Consider the following 19,316-nt stretch of genomic DNA (forward strand, 5'->3'; position numbering starts at 1 on the left):
CTTTTATAGCTCAATATTCAGGATCAATGACCAATTATAGCACTCTCACAAAGACCTAACAATTACTGCATTGCCAAGAGCTTCATAAAATCCTTTATGTACTCAGCATGAATCACTTCTCTGGAAAAAACAGACTTTTTATTGGGAGTTATAATTAATCAATATTTTACAGTATGGACATATGATTAAACACAATTATAAACTGGCCTTCATCATTAAATTTTACTGTCTTTGGACTTTTGTAAAATAAATTAACCACCAATTTTTAAAAAGATTTTTTAAAATTAAAAAAAAAATCACTCATAGGTAATACTACCACTATTACTATTTAGTATTTATTGTACTTGCCGTATATAGGCTGAGTATCCCTTATTGAAATACCTGGAACCAGAAGTGTTTCCGATTTTGGATTTTTTTTTTTTTTTAATTTTATTTTAGGATACTGCCAACTGAGCGTCCTTAATCTGAAAATCCAAAATCTGAAATGCTCCAATGAGCATTTCCTTTGTGCATGACCTTTGAATGTCATGTCAGTGCTCAAAAATTTTCAGATTTCAGAGCAGTTTACATTTCAGATTTCCAAAATTGGGATGTTCAACTTATGTGGTGTATGCTCTTACCTGTATTAACTCATTCAGTTTTCAACTTACTCTATCAGGTAGGTCTTATAACTATGTCTATTTTATCAATGAAGGTACTGCTGCAAAGAGAAGTTAAGTAACTTGCTTAACAGCTAATAAAAGGCAGGACTTAGCAGAAAATTATGGTTCCAAACTGTACACTTTAAAAAAAAAAAAAAAAAAAAAAAACCAATGTTAGCTTTACAATGCTAACACACTGCTTTTTTTGTTTGTTTGTTTTGAGACAGAGACTCGCTCTGGCTCATCTAGGCTCACTGCAGCCGCAGCCTCCCGGGTTAAAGCAATTCTTCTGCCTCAGCCTCCCGATTAGTTAGGACTACAGTAGGCATGTGCCACCATGCCCAGCTAATTTTTGTATTTTTAATAAAGACAGGGTTTCACCACATTGGCCAGGCTGGTCTCGAACTCCTGGCCTCGTGATCCCCCTGCCTCGGCCTCCCAAAGTGCTGCGATTACAGGCAGGAGCCAACACGCCCGGCCAAAATACATTGTATTTTTTTTTTTTTTTCAAAATCAATTGACTACAGATTAAGTAATTTAAGCTTTTTCTTGAGAAACTTGTAGATATAAGAAATTTCTGCTTCGTTTCAAGCCACACTGTAAAGCTGTAACAGTTGATTTTATTTTCATCAATGTAAGTCAGATCCACAAAATTTGAAATGTAATTTTCAGAACAGTTAGTCTTAAATTAGTTTTGTACCATATGCTCTATTAGATTTTCTTTTTTAGACAGAGTCTCACTTTCTTTTTTGACAGAGTCTTGCTCTGTTGCCCAGGCTGGAGTGCCGTGGCGCAACCTCCGCCTCTTGGGTTCAAGTGATTCTCCTGCCTCAGCCCTCCCAACTAGCTGGGATTACAGGTGCCCACCACAATGCCCGGCTAGTTTTTTTATTTTTAGTAGAGATAGGGTTTCACCATGTTGGCCAGGCTGGTCTCGAACTCCTAACCTCAAGTGATCCGCCCACCTCAGCCTCCCAAAGTGCTGGGATTACAGGCGTGAGCCACCACACCTGGCCCCTGGCCTTTTTTTTTTTTTTTTTTTTGAGACAAAGTCTCACTTTATCACTCAGGCTGGAGTGCAATCTAGGCTCACTGCAGGCTCAACATCCCAGGCTCAGGCGATCCTCCCACCTCAGTCTGCCAAGTAGCTGCGACAACAGGTGCATGCCACCATTCCCTGCTAAGTTTTGTATTTTTTGTAGAGACAGGGTTTTTCCACCTTGCTCAGGCTCGTTTTCGACTCCTGGGCTCAAGTAATTTGCTTGCATTGGCCTCCCAAAGTGCAAGGATTACAGGCGTAAGCCAGCACATCTGGCTTTCATTAGAATTTTAATCTGACATAATTTAGGTTATTCCATAACTATATTATTTCTTTCCCTGCACACAATGGAATGATCTGTGTATTTCTGAATTACACACATACATAGACATCACAAGAAGGCCTTTCTAAGCAAGATTTTATTTCACTCAGAAATTGGCCACTTCCTATTCTGATACTTGTATTAACTCATGAAGCTTTAAACTACATGAATAGTCTTAAAGATGAAGTGTAAACAGAAACCTTTCCTCTCTTTTACATCAGCTAAATCCAAGTAGTACCTTGCTTAATTTCTACTTCTACGTCTTGCTCAATTTCTATCTTTTTCATGAAGCTCCCACAAGCCCACAGATATTTTCTTTTCTTTCAATTGCTTCAACATGTACTGTCTATGGCACTCATTCTGACAACCGATTAAGAATACAGACTGTAACTTCTACTTTTCCATTTCTCTCCCAATTCTTGCATAATGTGGGACACATGGCTTACTGAAATACTTTTGGTTGAAATAATTTCTCCTTCACTACTATAACATTAACTTTGGTATTCAAATATTTGTTAAGTGCCTGCCATATGTCAGGCACTGGTCTAGGCTTTATGGATACAGCAAGAACAAAACCAAGTCCTTGCACTCATGAAGCTTACATTCTAGAGGGAGGAGACAATAACTACAAAATAAATTTATAATTTCAGATAGTGATCAACATTGTGAAAATGTAAAGCAAGGTAACAATACTAAAAGAGGATATGAAGAGGCAGAGATTGGTTTTTTTTTTTTTTTTTAAGAAATGGGGGTCTCACTATGTTGACGAGGCTGGTTTTGAACTCCTGGCCAAAGCAATCCTCCTACCTTAGCCTCCTGAGTAGCTAGAACTACAGGTGAGCAACACTGGGCCTGGCTAGGGACTACTATTTTAAATACGGTGGTCTAAGAATGGCCTTTCTAAAGAACATTTGGAGTGAGATAAGTAATTAAGCCAATTAGGTGTTTAGAGGAGGAACATCCAGGCGGAGGAAAATGGTAAGCACAAAAGCGCACTGAGATGGGAATGCCCTTGACATGTTTAAGAGAAGTGAGGACAGTTAGGTGGCCCAGGACCAGATCATAAAAGGCCTTCCAAGCCATGGGAATGACTTTGGATCTTTTCTAAGTACGATGAGACAACCCAAGAAGGAAATATTGTGTTTACGCTCTCTACGGGGCGGGGAGGGGAGGAGGAGTTTTAATAATATAAAACTGTGAAGTGCAAATAATGACTTACTGTGAATTATCTTCATTGTTTATTCTTTTCAGCTCACGTATGTGAAGATTTCTGACTCTTTCCAAACGTTCAAGTTCTGCCTGGATTTCTGCCTCTTCCTGAAAATGAAGAGAGGGGACTATAACAAGCTCAATTTATTTGCAATATAAAAAAGATATTTTTACCCATGCATCAATTTTTTACAGTGATGGGAAGAATAGTATATTATAGAGTTAAAAGACCAAAGTGCTCTTTTCAATGCCCAAAAGATGGAATGAGATAAGGCAAAAATCTATTTCAAGAAAACATCCTCCACATGAAAATCTATACCTAATCAGATGCTGGGTTGTATTCTGTACTATAAGAAATCTGTTTTTATAATGTGTATACTGTAAGGTAGTTGAAAACTGACATAACATAAAATGAGCTATTTCTAGTCCATGCAAATTTTAATTTAAGAAGGAATAATTTACTAGTAGAAAACAAATAAAATGAAAATATTTTATAATAGTTAAAAGAGGAAGAAAGAAAAAATCAGAATGATTCTTCCTACACCTTACAGCATTTGGAGTACAAATACATACATACACACACACACACACAAATTGACCACTCACTTGGATCTCACTGCAATCCTAAAGAGATATTACAACAAAAAATTTATAGATTGCTGTAGCAGACCCTAAGGTATCAGAGCAGAAGTAAATGAATCTTAAAAAAATTTAATAATCAATATAAATATTGTGACAAATACATTTTTGTCTTAAAATACACAACTTTTAGACTAGCCACCAAAACAAGTACACATATCACTCGTCATTCATTCATTCACACACACACACACACACACACACACACACACACACCCCTTTGTCAATACAAATTTGAATACTACTATAAAAATGGGTAAGACTAGAGCTGGGTGCACTGGCTCACACCTGTAATCCTAGCACTTTGGACTTTGGGAGGCCAAGGCGGGCGGATCACCTGAGGTCGGGAGTGCGAGACCAGCCTGACCAACATGGAGAAACCCCGTCTCTACTAAAAATACAAAATTAGCCAGGCATGGTGGCACATGCCTGTAATCCCAGCTGCTCGGGAGGCTGAGGCAGGAGAATTGCTTGAACCTGGGAGGCGGAGGTTGCAGTGAGCTGAGATCACACCATTGCACTTCAGCCTGGGCAACAAGAGGGAAACTCCATCCCCACTCTCCACCCCCCACCACTGGCCAGCAAAAAAAAAAAAAAAAAAAGGATAAGCCTGTGCCAGGTTTCAGTGAAAATTTCTAGGCCAATTTCTTTCTTCACTCTGTCACCCAGCTGGAGCGCAGTGGCATGATCACAGCGCACCTTAGCCTTGACCTCCCAGGCTCAAGCAATCCTCCTGCCTCAGCCTCCCAAGTAGTTAGGACCACAGGCATGCACCACCACACCATTTTTTTTTTTTTTAAGAGATGGGGTCTCACTATGTTGCCCAGGCTAGGGAACTCCTGAGTTCAAGGGATCCTCCTGTTTCAGCCTCCCAAAGTGTTGGGATTACAGGTGTGAGCCACCATGCCCAGGTTAGAATATTTTTAGTACATAATTTTGAAGTAAAGAAATACAGATCACCTTGGCATAATGTGTACCCACTAGAATCGTAAATCTAGACCACATGGAACAGAAGTTTTTTCTGAATAATGCATTTAAATATTTCATCAGCTCCTTTGTTTTCTTTTAGTAATTTATCTTTTGATATAAAAAATTCTTTACCACAAAATATAACTCTGAAATTTACTTTGAAAATATAAATATTATCATTTCATTCAAAGACAGATAGTAGAGGTATACAGCTTATTACAACGGTACCTAAGACAGAAATTCAGAGGAATATTTTAAGCATTAAGAGGAAAAAACAAATTATATCTCTATCTTAAGGTTACTTTTATTATTTTAAAATGAAATTCAACCACTACTTGTTGCAGAGACATTTAATGCACATTTGATATTACATGGCAAACAGAACATTTCAAAATAAATTCAAACGAAGATAAATCTTTCTAGAATTATTGGGAGATTTTCTAAAATAGGTACACTACATAGATTGTCTTAATTTAACTGAAATTTCCTCATTAATAGCTTCAGTCACATATATTTTTAATTTTAATTTTAAAAAATCATACCTTAGGAGATTCAATAAAGTTTCATTATAAAAACAGGAAGTAAATTTTAAAGCTTTGAGACAAAAAACTCAAAACATGGCTTAGTTATCATAGTTTAGCCATCTAAAATAGATAAGAAACTGGCCATATAGGTTTACCCAGGAGTATGAAAGAATTTAATTTACACTAGAAATCTAGAATCTAGATTCAGTTCTAATCTAGACTAGAATCTAGAAAGCAACGACTTTTCCCCTGCATATTACTAACATTTGCTGCTCAAGAACTTAATTTGACTGTCATACATGTAGGAAGCTACTCAACATTTGGTAGGCTGGTGAAAGTTTAAATAATCTGATAAAATTGTGAAAAGCCTATTAGAATAAATACTTGTTTTAACCTTTATTTGAAATTGTGGCATGGGGAGACTATCTCAATAGTGAATTTATAAAAGCTAAATTTTATTGAGTCATAAATGTATGTTACAAGATTCAAATAGGTTGCTGAGGAACAAAATTACATTTGTTTTATAACCTTCAGATGTCTATACAATGGTAGTAATCAATATTACAAAATAAATACTTGTTAAAGTAAAATGTATGTTTGTATCAGCAAATTAAAGCAAGCTTTTTTTTTTTTTTTTTTTTTTTTGCCTCTAATAACATGACAAATACGTCCCATAAAAATCTTACAAAATAAAAGCACAAGCAAGTTTTATTCCATTTGAATTGTTAAGTTTACTGGAAGAAAAACAAAATGTCAGTAGCACTAGAGAAAGAAAAAAAGATGGATTCTGGGTATTTAGAAGGAAATGTCAAGGGAAGAAACTATGTTTTATATAGATAGATATAAACCCACCATACTCAGTGAAATATATTTGTCTTTCATCTTGTAACTTAGTATATCGCAGTATCTTAGACTTCAAGCAAACTGACACACTTCTGGGGGAAAGGTAACTCTGCTACTCTAAAAATTCCACTAAGAAAAAGTACATATATTGTGATGGGCTGAATGTCTGTGTTCCCCCAAAATTCATGTATTGAAGCCCTTATTCCCTAACAGGGCAGCATTTGAAGATGAGGCCTTTGGGAGGTACTCAGGGTTGGATTAGGTTATGGGGCCTTCATGATGGGATTAGTGGCCTTATGAGAAGAAAGGTCCCCCCACCCCCATCCAAGGAGCACAGAGAAAAGGCCATGTGAGGACAAAGTGAGAGGGTGGCTATCTGCAAGCCAGCAAGAGAGCCCTTACCCAAAACCAAACTCTGCCTGATCTTGTCATGGACTTCTAGAACAAATTTCTGTTGTTTAGGTGCCCAGTCTGGTATTTTGTTATGGCCAACACACATACTTGTAGGTAAATGCTAGGGCAGTACTACCTAGCACCTTGTCCTCAGAGAATGGGGCAAGGCCCAGTTTTGGTTTGGCCCAGGGTACAATAGTTTGAACAACTAACTTATCTTTGCTACAGATCATTTCCAAAGATCTATACAGTAGCCTACATTCTCCTTGCCTGAGACTGACATTAACCTCTGGGCCATCCTCAGAATTACTCTTTTTCCAAGGGTTCAGGAGAAGACAGGATTAACTAGGCTTACAATTGATCTGAATTCATCACAGAATAGAATCCTCAAACTCATAGCAAAACTAGGCCAGATGAGTAGACTGAAAGGAGACAATCCAATCAGCTAAGTTGTGCTTAGTAAGAACACCAAGTTTCAGTCCTGAATTCATACACTAGTTGAGCAGTTAACGAAAGCAGAGAAAATCTAGAAGAAACAAAGAGACAAATAGCATCTCCAGAAATGAACTGGTCTCTGTAGGCTATTACAATGAAGAGACATAAATAAGAACAGAGTGTATTAAAGAGAGAGGTAGGTTTGGCAATTAAATACACAATAAAAGGACATGGCTCTTTTCTGTTTAAACAAAAAATACAATGGAAAATTTAACAATACATACTATAGCTATTTTAACAGTATTTTAAAATAAAATCTAATACTCTCACATAAAAAGCCAAGTCAGACAGGTATACAACAGATCTCAACACTGTCTCATTGTTTAAGTAATCTGCAAAAAACACTACCTTCTAACAATTAAAATTAAAAAATAAATGTGTACGGATAAATCCCACAGCAACTTCACTAGAAGACTTTGTCCCTCACCAGATCTTCAGCATAGAAATGCTTTCTATTTGTAATCAAAGTCTCTAATGGCAACTTAATATTCCTCTGGCTCAAGTCTATAAGCCAAATGTAGGCTGCAGCAATGCAGAATTTCTGTAAAATTCCAGGTTAAAAATGATAGGTGGTTCCTATGTGAGGGAGATGTTTTTAAAAAAGAAAAGAAAATGGCAGATGAATCTGGAGTATTTTGGAACATTTCTCATAATGGCATTTTTTTTCAAAAGGCAATTATTAAAAAGTGAAATATGGTAGGCATTAAAACTATAAGGCTTAAAAAGTTATAAAACACATTTTTATATGTAAAGCCAATACATTTCCTGAAAAAATTAAACTTGCTAGTTTAAAGTTATTTAGCAAATCCTGAATACATGTTACATATTCTCTCTACCAAAAAACTCAATTTCTAAGAACTGCCTTCTCATAAAGCCAAGATAAAATAGGAAGTATATTGATGTATTATTCTCAGCGTGCCTATAACCTATGGGAGTTGGTAGAAGAATATAGCTTGGAACAGTCTAGTCACCATAACAATACTACTTGATTAAGAAAATCAGTTCAGAATGAGGTTTTAACACCAGCTAGGTGCGGTGGCTCACGCTTGTAATCACGGCACTTTGGGAAACCGAGGCTGGTGGATCACCTGAGGTCATGAGTTCGAGACCAGCCTGGCCAACATGGCGAAACCCTTTCACTACTAAAAATACAAAGATTAGCTGGACATGATGGCGCTTGCCTGCAACCCCAGCTACTCGGGAGGATGAGGCACAAGAATCACTATAACCCAGGAGACCAAGGTTGCAGTGAGCCAAGATCACATCACGCACTCCAGCCAGCCTGGATGACAGAGTGAGACTCCGTCTCAGAAAAAAAAAACAAAAACAAAAACACAATTTAACACCAAATTTACTTTAGTAATGTGAACAATATTAATCCCTTAAAAGTTAACATCTCTAAGTCCTAAAAAAATTAAATTTTAATTTCACAAACTATTTATAATGCCATTCTAAAAGTTTACCACCAAGAAAGCAAAAGGTGAGATTAACAAAAGGCACTATTAAAATCTAATTAAGGGCCGGGTGCAGTGGTTCATGCTTATAATCCCAGCACTTCAGGAGGCCGAGGTGGGCGGCTCACGAGGTCAGGAGTTTGAGACCAGCCTGGCCAACATAGTGAAACCGCGTCTCTAGTAAAAATATATAAATCAGCCGGGCATGGTGGCAGGAGCCTGTAGTCCCAGGTACTTGGAAGGCTGAGGCAGGAGAATCGCTTGAACCCAGGAGATGGAGGTTGCAGTGAGCCCAGATTGTGCCACTGCACTCCAGCCTTGGTGACACAGCGAGACTGATTTAAAAAAAAAAAAAAAAAGCTAATTAAAAACAAAGGGCAGTGCAAAAAAACAATTGAGAAAATTAGCAATTTATTTCGAATTTATCCTTATTATGTCACCATATTATATGCTTTCCCATATCCTAAATATGAATGTGTGAGATATGAACCAATAAAAGTAAAAGCCAGCCAACCAACCAACCAATCAAAATAACCACCTAGACAAAGCAGGTCTGAATTTTGAAACTATTGCACCATAATCATATTTTTGTTTGAGAATAATTGTGTAGACTGGGGAGAAGGGTAGGAGAATGAGAAAAGACAAAGATCATTAAATACTGGCGGCTTTCTTTCCTAATTATATAAGTGTTCCCTCCACTCCCATCCCCAATCACTAAAGTGGCTTATTACTGATGAGAGCATACTGTATCACCTCAGGTGTGTTCAACTAGCTTAGAAAATTAGTACCTTTACTCAATGTTTTGCTCTCTACACACTTCATTTCCTGTTTTTCTGGGTGTGTGTGGAGGGGGTAATGGTTTATTCTCCCTTCAAATGCATAAATATGTACATTAATACCCATAACTTGGAATGACTGTTAAAATAGGCAGGTTTTAATTCTGTCAGTTCCTCTATTATAACAAAACAAAACAAAAACTACCTCCCCAGCATCAAATAAATGTTTAAGAATTCAACTGATTGGCAAAATTTAAATATCTAGCACACTTGTCTTAAAAATATTTACAGCTGCTGTATTATAGGAGTGAAATTCTGTAATGTTCCACACTAACCAAGGGGCTGACACCAAGCCTGAGCACACACTGGTGCGATGCCTTCGTGTAGTGTACTGCAGTCCTTCTTCCAGTTTTCGTTTCTGCTTCCCCGCCTCGACTTTTTTTTTTTTTTTGGTAGAGACAAGATTTCCAACTCCTGGGCTGAAGCACTCCTCTGGCCTCTGCCTCCCAAAGTGCTGGGATTACAGGCATGAGCCACCACGCCTGGCTCTGCTTCCTTTTAAACCTAGTCTTCTACAGACTCATAATGCATATGGCATGGATTTACAGTTATGATTGGGAAGGGCTGGTAGCCAAACAACTGTTTTCTCTTTTTTGTGAAAGTTATCTCTGAACTGAATTTACAGATCTGAATTACAAACCCTGCTGATGGCTAACATGATTTCTAAGATTCTTTCCAAAATGTTTTAAATTCCATTGCCTGTATAACAACAGGATTAATACTAAACACTGTGGGTCAGGCACGGTGACTCATGCCTGTAATCCCAACACTTTGGGAGGCTGAGGCGGGCAGATCACAAGGTCAGGAGTTCCAGACCAGCCTGACCAACATGGTGAAACCTCATCTCTACTAAAAAATACATATAAAAATTAGCCAGGCATGATAGCGCACACCTGTAATCCCAGCTATTCAGGAGGCTGAAGCAGGAGAATCTCTTGAAACTGGGAGGTGGAGGTTGCAGTAAGCCAAGATTGTGCCACCGCACTCCAGCCTGGGCGAACACACACACACACACACACACACACACACACACACACACGCACACACACACACACACACACACACACACGGGAAGTAAAACACCTTTTACCTCTACATTTTCATTTTGGTAGCTGAACATTATCTACTACCAAGTTAAGGTTGTGTGATTATAAATAGGGAAAAATAGAGCCAGGATAGTTTGTAGGTCCAAATGTGAGTAAGAGATAAGAACGTAAACACTAATGAGTTTTCCCATCTACAGCTATTTAATGTTCTCTCACCACAGTCATCTTTTTAGGACAACTACTCATTTTTAAATGGAAAATAGTAGTAAGGACAAATTGTAAAGTTAGAATTCCAGCACTCTTCTTGGCACCTTTCTTGCACACGCGCGCACACACACACACACACACACACACCAAGAAATCAGGAATCTTTCAACATTCTTCATGGGCTTAATCACGACTTTTTCTAGTATAGTGTACTTTTCCCAGAATTCCACTGAAAACTGCCTACACAAGCAGCATCCTGTGTCAGGTTCTACGGAAACATCATGTACAATGTAGTTGGCTTTAACTGAGAGAATTCCTAGAAGATTTCTTCCAGTCATGGCTATAAATATAAAGATGAACAATAGGTTTAAAGATTAAGCCCTCTAGCATTATACTGCTCATTATTTTCATTCAAACCTAAAGTGACAAAAAATGTCACATATGCAAACTTATTCTTTGTGGTCATACTAAGGGTTTGATAAGTCAGATGACAATGGTGTTCTAGAAAGAAAGACCAATGGGGACACCAAACTTCAAGAATATTTGGGGGTCAATTCACCTAAAGCCAACGCCCTGTATTCTCCACTGTTCAAAAGGCTTGTAGACAATCCATTGTCTTCCATTTCAACTAGTTGCATGGTCCACTGTGAAGGAGTGAGAAAAGAGCTGTGTACTTGTTCTTGACCTGTAAAGATTTCATCATGGAAGATTAATACTGATGCTGCTGCTGCCTGTTACTGGTTGTTTCTCTTTGCAGGTGCCAATATCGATCAGAGAACAGGATTTCAGTGGCAGAGTTGTTGCTATACTGTTATCTCTTCAGAACGGAGGCACAAGGAGAGATGAATGCCACATCGCAAGGAGCAAAGGAGAGAGAGAGAAAGAAATGGTGTCAGGTGGCATGTTGGATGTGATTTTTGTTTTAGTAGAGATTGAGATGACTGTAAATTGTTTAGCTGATTCCTTCGGTCTGCAAAGATACATTTGTGTTGGTGCTGATGATTCTTGACTAATCCTGTTTCAATTACAAATTGGTTATGTTTTTCAAATAAAACTCTAGCACTTATATTCAGGGCTCATAAGTCAAATGCACTCACACACACACACATACCAAAACACACACATTAAAGCCAATCCCTACTACACTATTTAATACTCCATACTGAGATGTCACACTTTCTAAACACATTCTCTCCAACTAATCAAATATTTAAAATCAAGAAGACAAAAAAATTTGAAGACAAGAAAATAAAGAGTAACATACCCACATGTTGTTCATATCACAAACTTGAGCTGCAGTAGTCTCAAGACATAGTTACTGAACCTAATAACTTTCAAAATTCTCATTTACTCATCAGTCTGGGGTATTATGACTAGTAACTTGTATCTTTTTAAAAATATGGACATTTCAAGGAATTTAATTTTGCAGGGATTGTATTTTATTTTTAGTTTTATGTGTTAATTTAGTGACAATCCTTGAAAGCAAATCCGTACCTTTTTCTTCAACTCCAGAATAAAGATCTGACTATATAATCAACCTAGCAGAGCTTCTGAATCACAAAGATAAATTGTTTCCCCATAATTTGAATTTATCAGAGACAGATATCAAAACCTGATCAACTATAAGAGCCAGCAGGTTTTTGGTTGGTTTCCTTGAACCCACAACTCCACATGGGCACAGGTAGATAAAATAGGATCATTAGAAGCTTTGCCTCAAATTAACAACTTTTTAAAGATAGGAAATTACTCTCTTCGCAACTACAAGCTTTTATTAATAACTAGGGAAGTCTGTATATAATTAATGATAACTAAAAAAGTTACTTGTTCCTTCTGAAATACTTTCAGGAATAATTTGTATAGTCTCCATATATTTTATTATACAGTTCTATTCTAAAAATTCCTTAAGATATATTTTAAAATTATTTGAGTTTTTATTAAAAAATGTTTTTTTTAAAAGGTCTTTGTTGACTGACCTTTAAAAATAAATTGAGTGAAAATCAATATATTAACTTAGTTAATAACAAAGAAATATTGTAGTTCATACAATGGTCACTAACATAATGCCCAAGGAAGAAAATATGTGAAAGAGAATGAAAAAGAATGTGTATGAAAAATAATTAACTTAAAACTGTTCTCCTTTATCTGTAATGAAAATGAAATAGTATGTTCACCCCCCAATACATCAAAAAAAAAAACTTAGGGAAAAGCAAACAGTCCAGTACTTAACAGAGATGCAAGGAAAGCCACAATGAATTAATTTTTCTGAATACAATGAATCAACTTACTATTAGTCTACAACAAAATAATTCTAGGAATTAATCACATGGGTACAGTATTGAAATAGGACTGGGAATGGTTCAAGTTTTGGCTTTGTCACTCACTGGTGGTATTACTCCAGAGGAAGTATATATAGATCTGGGCATTCAAAAAGGTGTAATTAATGTTCACTCAAAAATGGTTAAAGCTTCAAAGTCTATAAAAAGTAATATGTAATTCCATTAAAATGGGAATTTGAATTATGCCTGTGTCAGGCAGAGTATGGCAGTAAGTCACTTAATAAATGGGTGAGCAACGACTGCATAAACTGGGAACAACTAAAACAATAAATATTAGATAAAAGAATTCTTGATACAGTTGAGGGGAAAAAAAAGTGATGCTCCACAGTGATTTCCCTAATCTCAGAAGAGAAAAATTAATAAGCCCGTAAGTAAGTTTACATTTACTTTTTGGTAGTAACTAGCAACACCTATTTATTTTAGCCAAGTACTTACTTTTGGAGGTTTCTGCCTGACTCTCATTCCTTACTCTATCACACTTTGGATAACAGACTAAGGCTATGTTTGGATTTATTATTTTTCTAACCCTGAAGAACAGTATAAAATATGAACTAAACTTTGTGATTTATTCAAAGGTAAACATACTTTTTCATATTTTAGTTTAGCTTTTCAATTATAGTGATTATCATTATGAAACACAATGCATGTCATAAATTATCCACTTCAAGAAAAAGTAAACAGGCCTGTCTATTCTCAAATGTCCATATGCCATGGGTTTCCTCCATGAACTTTCGTCCTTCAGTGCTAAGAAAGTTAGTCTAATAATTAATTCTGCTTAATGTTAAGAATTTATTGAAGGGACAAAGAGCAAGAGAGTCACCTGTGCTAATGCAAAAGTATGCCAGGCTCCAAATCTAAACCACAAACTGACTGGTTATATTTCCTGTGCAGGATACAAGGGGCATCAAATATTCAGATCCAGCCTATGGCAGAAGCTGTATACTTACAAGTTGGAGTACAGTTCATGTCTGCTTAATAAACCCAGAAGCTGATAAGACAGAAGTGATAATATCTTTTCTTTTGACTCAAGCCTGTCCTGTGTGTGTTAAAAGTCTGTTTAATCTTTTTTAGAAAACAGAATGACCTTTTTTCCCACTGTGCTTCAGAATACCAAATAACTTATTTGTATACATGTAACATTGCTTATTATTTTTTAATTGTATAACTCAAAAATTAATACTCAGTTCTAAGCAGGCAACTGCTATTTATGCTCTAAGGTGACATTACTTGCTTAATTTTGTTCCCTGTATGTACTACTGGCCACTTTCTTTATAATACACTCATTCTTCTCACCCAAAATAGTCTCTCAGAAGAAAATCTGGGTATTCATGACATGAGAGTATGTTTCAGCATTATTGTTAATCCATTTCCCCAAAATATTCCACGATGAAGGTCAAAGAAAAGAAAATTTATGTTGTAAATTAGTTAAAAAGAAGATAAAGTTAGAAATCTAAGACTGCTCAGTAAATCTGATAAAAGCTAGAAAAAAAAAAGCAGGAAAAAGATTATGGAAGGGATAGTTATAGGAAAGAGTAAGTAAATACGAAAAATATAGAAGTCAAACACTGGGAAAGAGGAGAATACGAAGGTTAGAAGGTTTAGTGTTCTACAACATTTTACAAATGTCTATATAATATTTGGACACTAAGTATACCTTACGTTAGAAAAGTGTTTTTCACAGAAACCAGTGTTTTCAAAGTACCAGGAAAGCTTTAAAACCAATCAACCAAAAACAAAAACAAACCCTCCTTTGAAGCCTTTTCAAAGTGTACTTTTTGTAATACAAATAGCTAATTCTGAATTTAACTGCTTTACAATTTCAGATTTTATAACAGATTTTCATAAAATAAGGTGCACATGTAAAATGTCATCATTTAGAAAGAGTAATCTGAAATTTGGTATTACATGTGAAAATAATAACCCTTCAGTAAAACTCTCAAGTACATCTTGGAATCACTAAGTATTCCTTTATCACCACAGGCTGGTTAGAAAATAACTGATAAATCTTTACATGAGACATCAAGCATAGGCCCTTATGAACTCATTATAAAAACAGTTTAGGTGGGCACACAGATACTTATGACTCATCCTGTACTAAAAATTCCCTTTTCCCTTCTATAGTTCCTTTACATGGTTCTATCATTATCATAGAACGATTACGATAGTTCTATAGCTCCATCTATTATAGAGAATAGACTGAAGTTGTCAACTAAGTCTCAAAGAGCAGGAAAAGCAGTCAATAATTGCAATAGAACAAAATAGAACTACTTAAAAAACAAAAAGACCAAAATAAATCATTTTTGAATTCACTGTTCAAGTAGTTTAGGTTGAAGCTTTCTGGGCAGTTGGCCTAGACAGATATAGCATATTAAAGGATACTAATGCAAATTATATATAATAATTTTCTATTCCCTATAATTAAATGGTAGGAGTCCCCAGCATATTAATAACATTTCCAAAACAAATTAGTATGCAGTGTAATAGTAGCTGCTATCAGAATGGGTTTCTCTGTCCTACCTCACCCGATCCCATGGAGATAACTTCACAGATACTATCTCCACTCATTCAATTTTACCTATAATTCAGCCTATTTAAAAAATTTAAAGAACCTGACAAGCAGAAAGCACAAAAAATTGGGTCAAAGAAATAGAATTTTATGTCTGTCAGTAACTTCATTTTGAGAGAAAAAAACCTACTCTGTTATTACTACTTCTCTGAAATCATTTGAACTAAAATTAAGACCTGTAAAAACAATAAACTGATTACAATTTCAGAGTTTACAAACAAGTAGAAAGATATACATTATTTAAAAGTTTGCAACAGTAACACATAGAAACGTGTTTTCTCAGTTTTATCCCTTTATACTATTACTAAGTGCTTTTTCCTATGTACACCTTCTAATCGAAACATCACACATGCAACAAATTAAAAGATAAGCCGAAGAAATAAGTTTGCTATTTATTTACAATTGCTATTTCATTATGAAATTAACATAATACAGAATTTTAGATTTCCTCTTTAAAATGAAGTATTTTTTACCAAAAGGTAGTACTTAAATAGAGTACTCTGAAGACTTTGGAGGTCTGTCCAAGAATTATTCCTCCACTACAAGGACATGGTATATCATCATCTCAAGATTTTTAAGTTGACACAGATAAAGGAATGTTATTTTAATATACTCAACATAAAAATGTAATTTTGGCCGGGCGTGACAGCTCATGCCTGTAATCCCAGCACTTTGAGAGGCCAAGGCGGGTGTATCACATGAAGCCAGGAGTTTGAGACCAGCCTGGCCAACACAACGAAACCCTCACTCTACTGAAAATACAAAAATTAGCCAGGTGTGGTGGCACATGCCTGTAATCCCAGCTACTCAGTAGGCTGAAGCATGAAAATTGCTTGAACCAGGGAGGTGGAGGTTGCACTGAGCTTAGATTGTGCCACTGTACTCCAGACTGACAGCGAGACTGTTTCAAAGAACAAAAATAATAATAAATAAAATAAAGTAACTTTAATGCATCTCTTTTTAATCTGAAATTTTTAATTTGAAATCTTACTTTCTTAAATTTTGGCTTTTAATATAACACAACTTCCCACAAATTCTGGTAGCAAATTGAACTAAAAATGCAGCATATGTTTCACATACCTTTTTGAGATGTCCTAGTCTAAGTTTGAAAATTTCTTCCTGTTCATGATATTCTGCCAAAGTCAACCTGTCAAAAATGAAATTTTAATTCTACATATTGAGATTAATACTTAGTTTATTAACAACTAGCAAAATATAAAAATCAAATGGAAATACTAAAATGTGGACAACTTTAAGCCCAAAATGTATGAGACAAAAATCCTTTGAGATATTCTTCAGAATATATTTAATACTTTTAGATGAAACAGTTAACTAATTCTACAATGATTTAATGAGTACCATTTATCAAGTGATGTTCTAGAATTTATATCCTAAGGATACAGTGAAAAACAAGACAATTTCTCCTTACATATTAGTATGAGCTTACACTCTGGAGGTAAGCAAGTATTAAAAAAAACCCATGTGATGAAATAAATAAGTTTAAGTAACAGTTAAGTGTCATGAAGAAAGCAAAAAAGGATGGTATGGTAATGACTAATCGCATTACGTTAATTTGGACTGGGTGTTAGAGAGGTGACCTTCATCTAAATACAAAAAGACAACCACGAGAGGACTCTGGGGAGTATATTCTAGACATGAGTTATAGAAAGTTTAAAACTCTAAGATGAAAATAGTCTTGGCATATAAATAGAAGAGAAAAAATGGGAGTAAATTAGATGTAGTCAAAAAGGTTGTGAGTAGTAGGAGAAGCAACCTGGGGAGACATACTATGTATAGATTTGTAGGCAAAGTAAAGAATTTCAGTTTTACTCTAAGAGTAATGGGAAATCACTGCAAAGGGAGTCAGTTCAGTTTGGGCAGTTCTTAAAAAGAGGAAAAAAACAAAGACATTTTTCCTTTCCCTGCTTCAGTGTGTTGGGAGTAAATAGGAAAGATTTAAAAACTGCTAAAACTTTAGTCAAAGTACTAAATTCTGGCCAGGTGCAGTGGCTCACACCTATAATCCTAGCACTCTGGGAGGCTGAGGCAGGTGGATCACTGGAGCCCAGGAATTCCAGACCAGCTTGGGCAACATAGCAAAACCCTGTCTCAATCTCCCCTCACCCCCAAAAAAGCACTATATTCTTATACGCCAAATATAGAGATAGGGTCTTGCTTTGCTGTCCAGGTTGAATTTGAACTCCTGGGCTCAGGTGACTCTCCTGCCTCAGTGTCCCAAGTAGCTGGGAGTACAGGTGTACACCACCATGCCTACCTACTTCAAAATCTTAATAAAAATAGATACAGGACTTTAAGTCTTCAAAGTGCTTCATGGTTATCTTATTATCTCAAATATTCTTACCTAACTTTGAAAAATAATCAGTTTAATATATACAGAACCATAATACGAAATTATTAGGGTCTCGCTCTGTTGCCCAGGCTGGAGTGCAGAAACCATGATCTCAGCTCACTGCACCTCCACCTCCCAAATTCAAGCAATTCTCCCACCTCAGCTTCCAGAGTAGCTGCGACTACAGGCATATGCCACCATGCCTAGCTAAGTTTTCTATTTTTAGTAGAGATGGAGTTTTGTCATGTTGGCCAGGCTGGTCTTGAATGCCTGGCTTCAAGTGATCCACCCACCTCAGCCTCCCAAAGTGCTGGGATTACAAGTGTGAGCCACCACAACCGGCCCATACCCCAACTTGTAAAGAATAGCTCTAATCTATCATATTCAAGCCCTTGTTTAATTTACTTATGTGTTCTGAGGTTATTTCATTAAGCTCCTAACTCAGGTGTGATCTGTTTGGTTTCAGTCCCTCAGCAACATTTAGCATAAATGCTGTTTCCCTTTAGCTAGATGCTAATTATATTTACTAGTTCTAAAAAAGGAGTATTCAAAGGAAATAAACAAAAACAAGAAATTTGGTTAGTATTCCACTCGCAACATCTTAAGAGCCAAAAAAAATTAAAATTTTAAATTAAATCTCTCTACCCAGTTTTAGGGTGACACAACTACTGGATTTTATTACACTGAATATAGCAATAGTTGATAGATGCAGCAGTTGCTTATAGTAAATTTAGAGAATTAAATGCTGGAGTGTGAATGTAGATGAAGTGAGAGAGGGAGGAGGAGGAATGTGATACTAAAGAAAATGAGGTTGAAAACTAAAATGTATAATATCTCAACTAATCTAGAAAAGAAAAGATGTAGGAATGTTGGCAAAAAGCTTCTGGATACGGGTATAGGTTTACGCCACTAGAGGAAGTTTCCCTGTATAACAGGATCATAAATTCATATTCTTAAAGTATGGTTTTAGGTCCACTAGTAGGTCATAGGATGGGCTCATAACTAATTTTTAAAAGATATTTAAATTTGTTTTGTTTCTATATAGAAATTCTATACTAAGATTTTTACTGAATTACAAAACAGCTAAAATTTGGCATATCTTAAACCAAAATTAGTACATGACTTGAGTTACTTGAAATTTTTGTCCTACCAAGAGGTCTGGCTATCAGATATAACTGCAAAGTTCCTACACATGCACATGGCTACACTTTGTGCAATTTGAGAGAAATGGTATTTTCTTGTTGTGTGTTGTTACGCTACTCACTTTCCAGGGCAGTGATTCTTACCATTTTACAATCACAGAGATCTTAAAAGACAAAACAAAACAAAAACAAAACAAAAAAATCTGAAGGAAGTTATAAATACTCTTCCCAGAAAATTTTACATATATATAATTTTGGGATTCACAAATCTCAGTAAGAGTTCCTCTGCCAGCGTCTTGCCAATT

The 19,316-nt window shown here is 36.0% G+C and overlaps 1 protein-coding gene across 6 annotated transcripts in view; it reads right to left on the reverse strand.

Moving 5' to 3' along the window:
- The window catches only part of TLK1 (tousled like kinase 1), a 168,459-nt gene that overhangs the window by 20,557 nt on the left and 128,586 nt on the right, over nucleotides 1–19,316 (reverse strand). For 4 of the 6 annotated variants that reach the window (XM_074009432.1, XM_045368283.3, XM_045368284.3 and 1 more), the window contains 2 exons: nucleotides 16,600–16,666; nucleotides 3,222–3,319 (listed from right to left, as the gene is read on the reverse strand). In XM_074009432.1, coding sequence (XP_073865533.1) covers nucleotides 3,222–3,319; nucleotides 16,600–16,666 — 165 coding nt within the window. Of the gene's footprint in view, nucleotides 1–3,221; nucleotides 3,320–11,176; nucleotides 11,435–16,599; nucleotides 16,667–19,316 lie in introns of all 6 variants that reach the window. The other 2 variants (XR_012421212.1, XR_012421213.1) reach the window with 2 other exon arrangements.

The sequence above is a fragment of the Macaca fascicularis genome, chromosome 12 (assembly GCF_037993035.2).
Source record: "Macaca fascicularis isolate 582-1 chromosome 12, T2T-MFA8v1.1".
NCBI classification, from domain to species: Eukaryota; Metazoa; Chordata; class Mammalia; order Primates; family Cercopithecidae; genus Macaca; species Macaca fascicularis.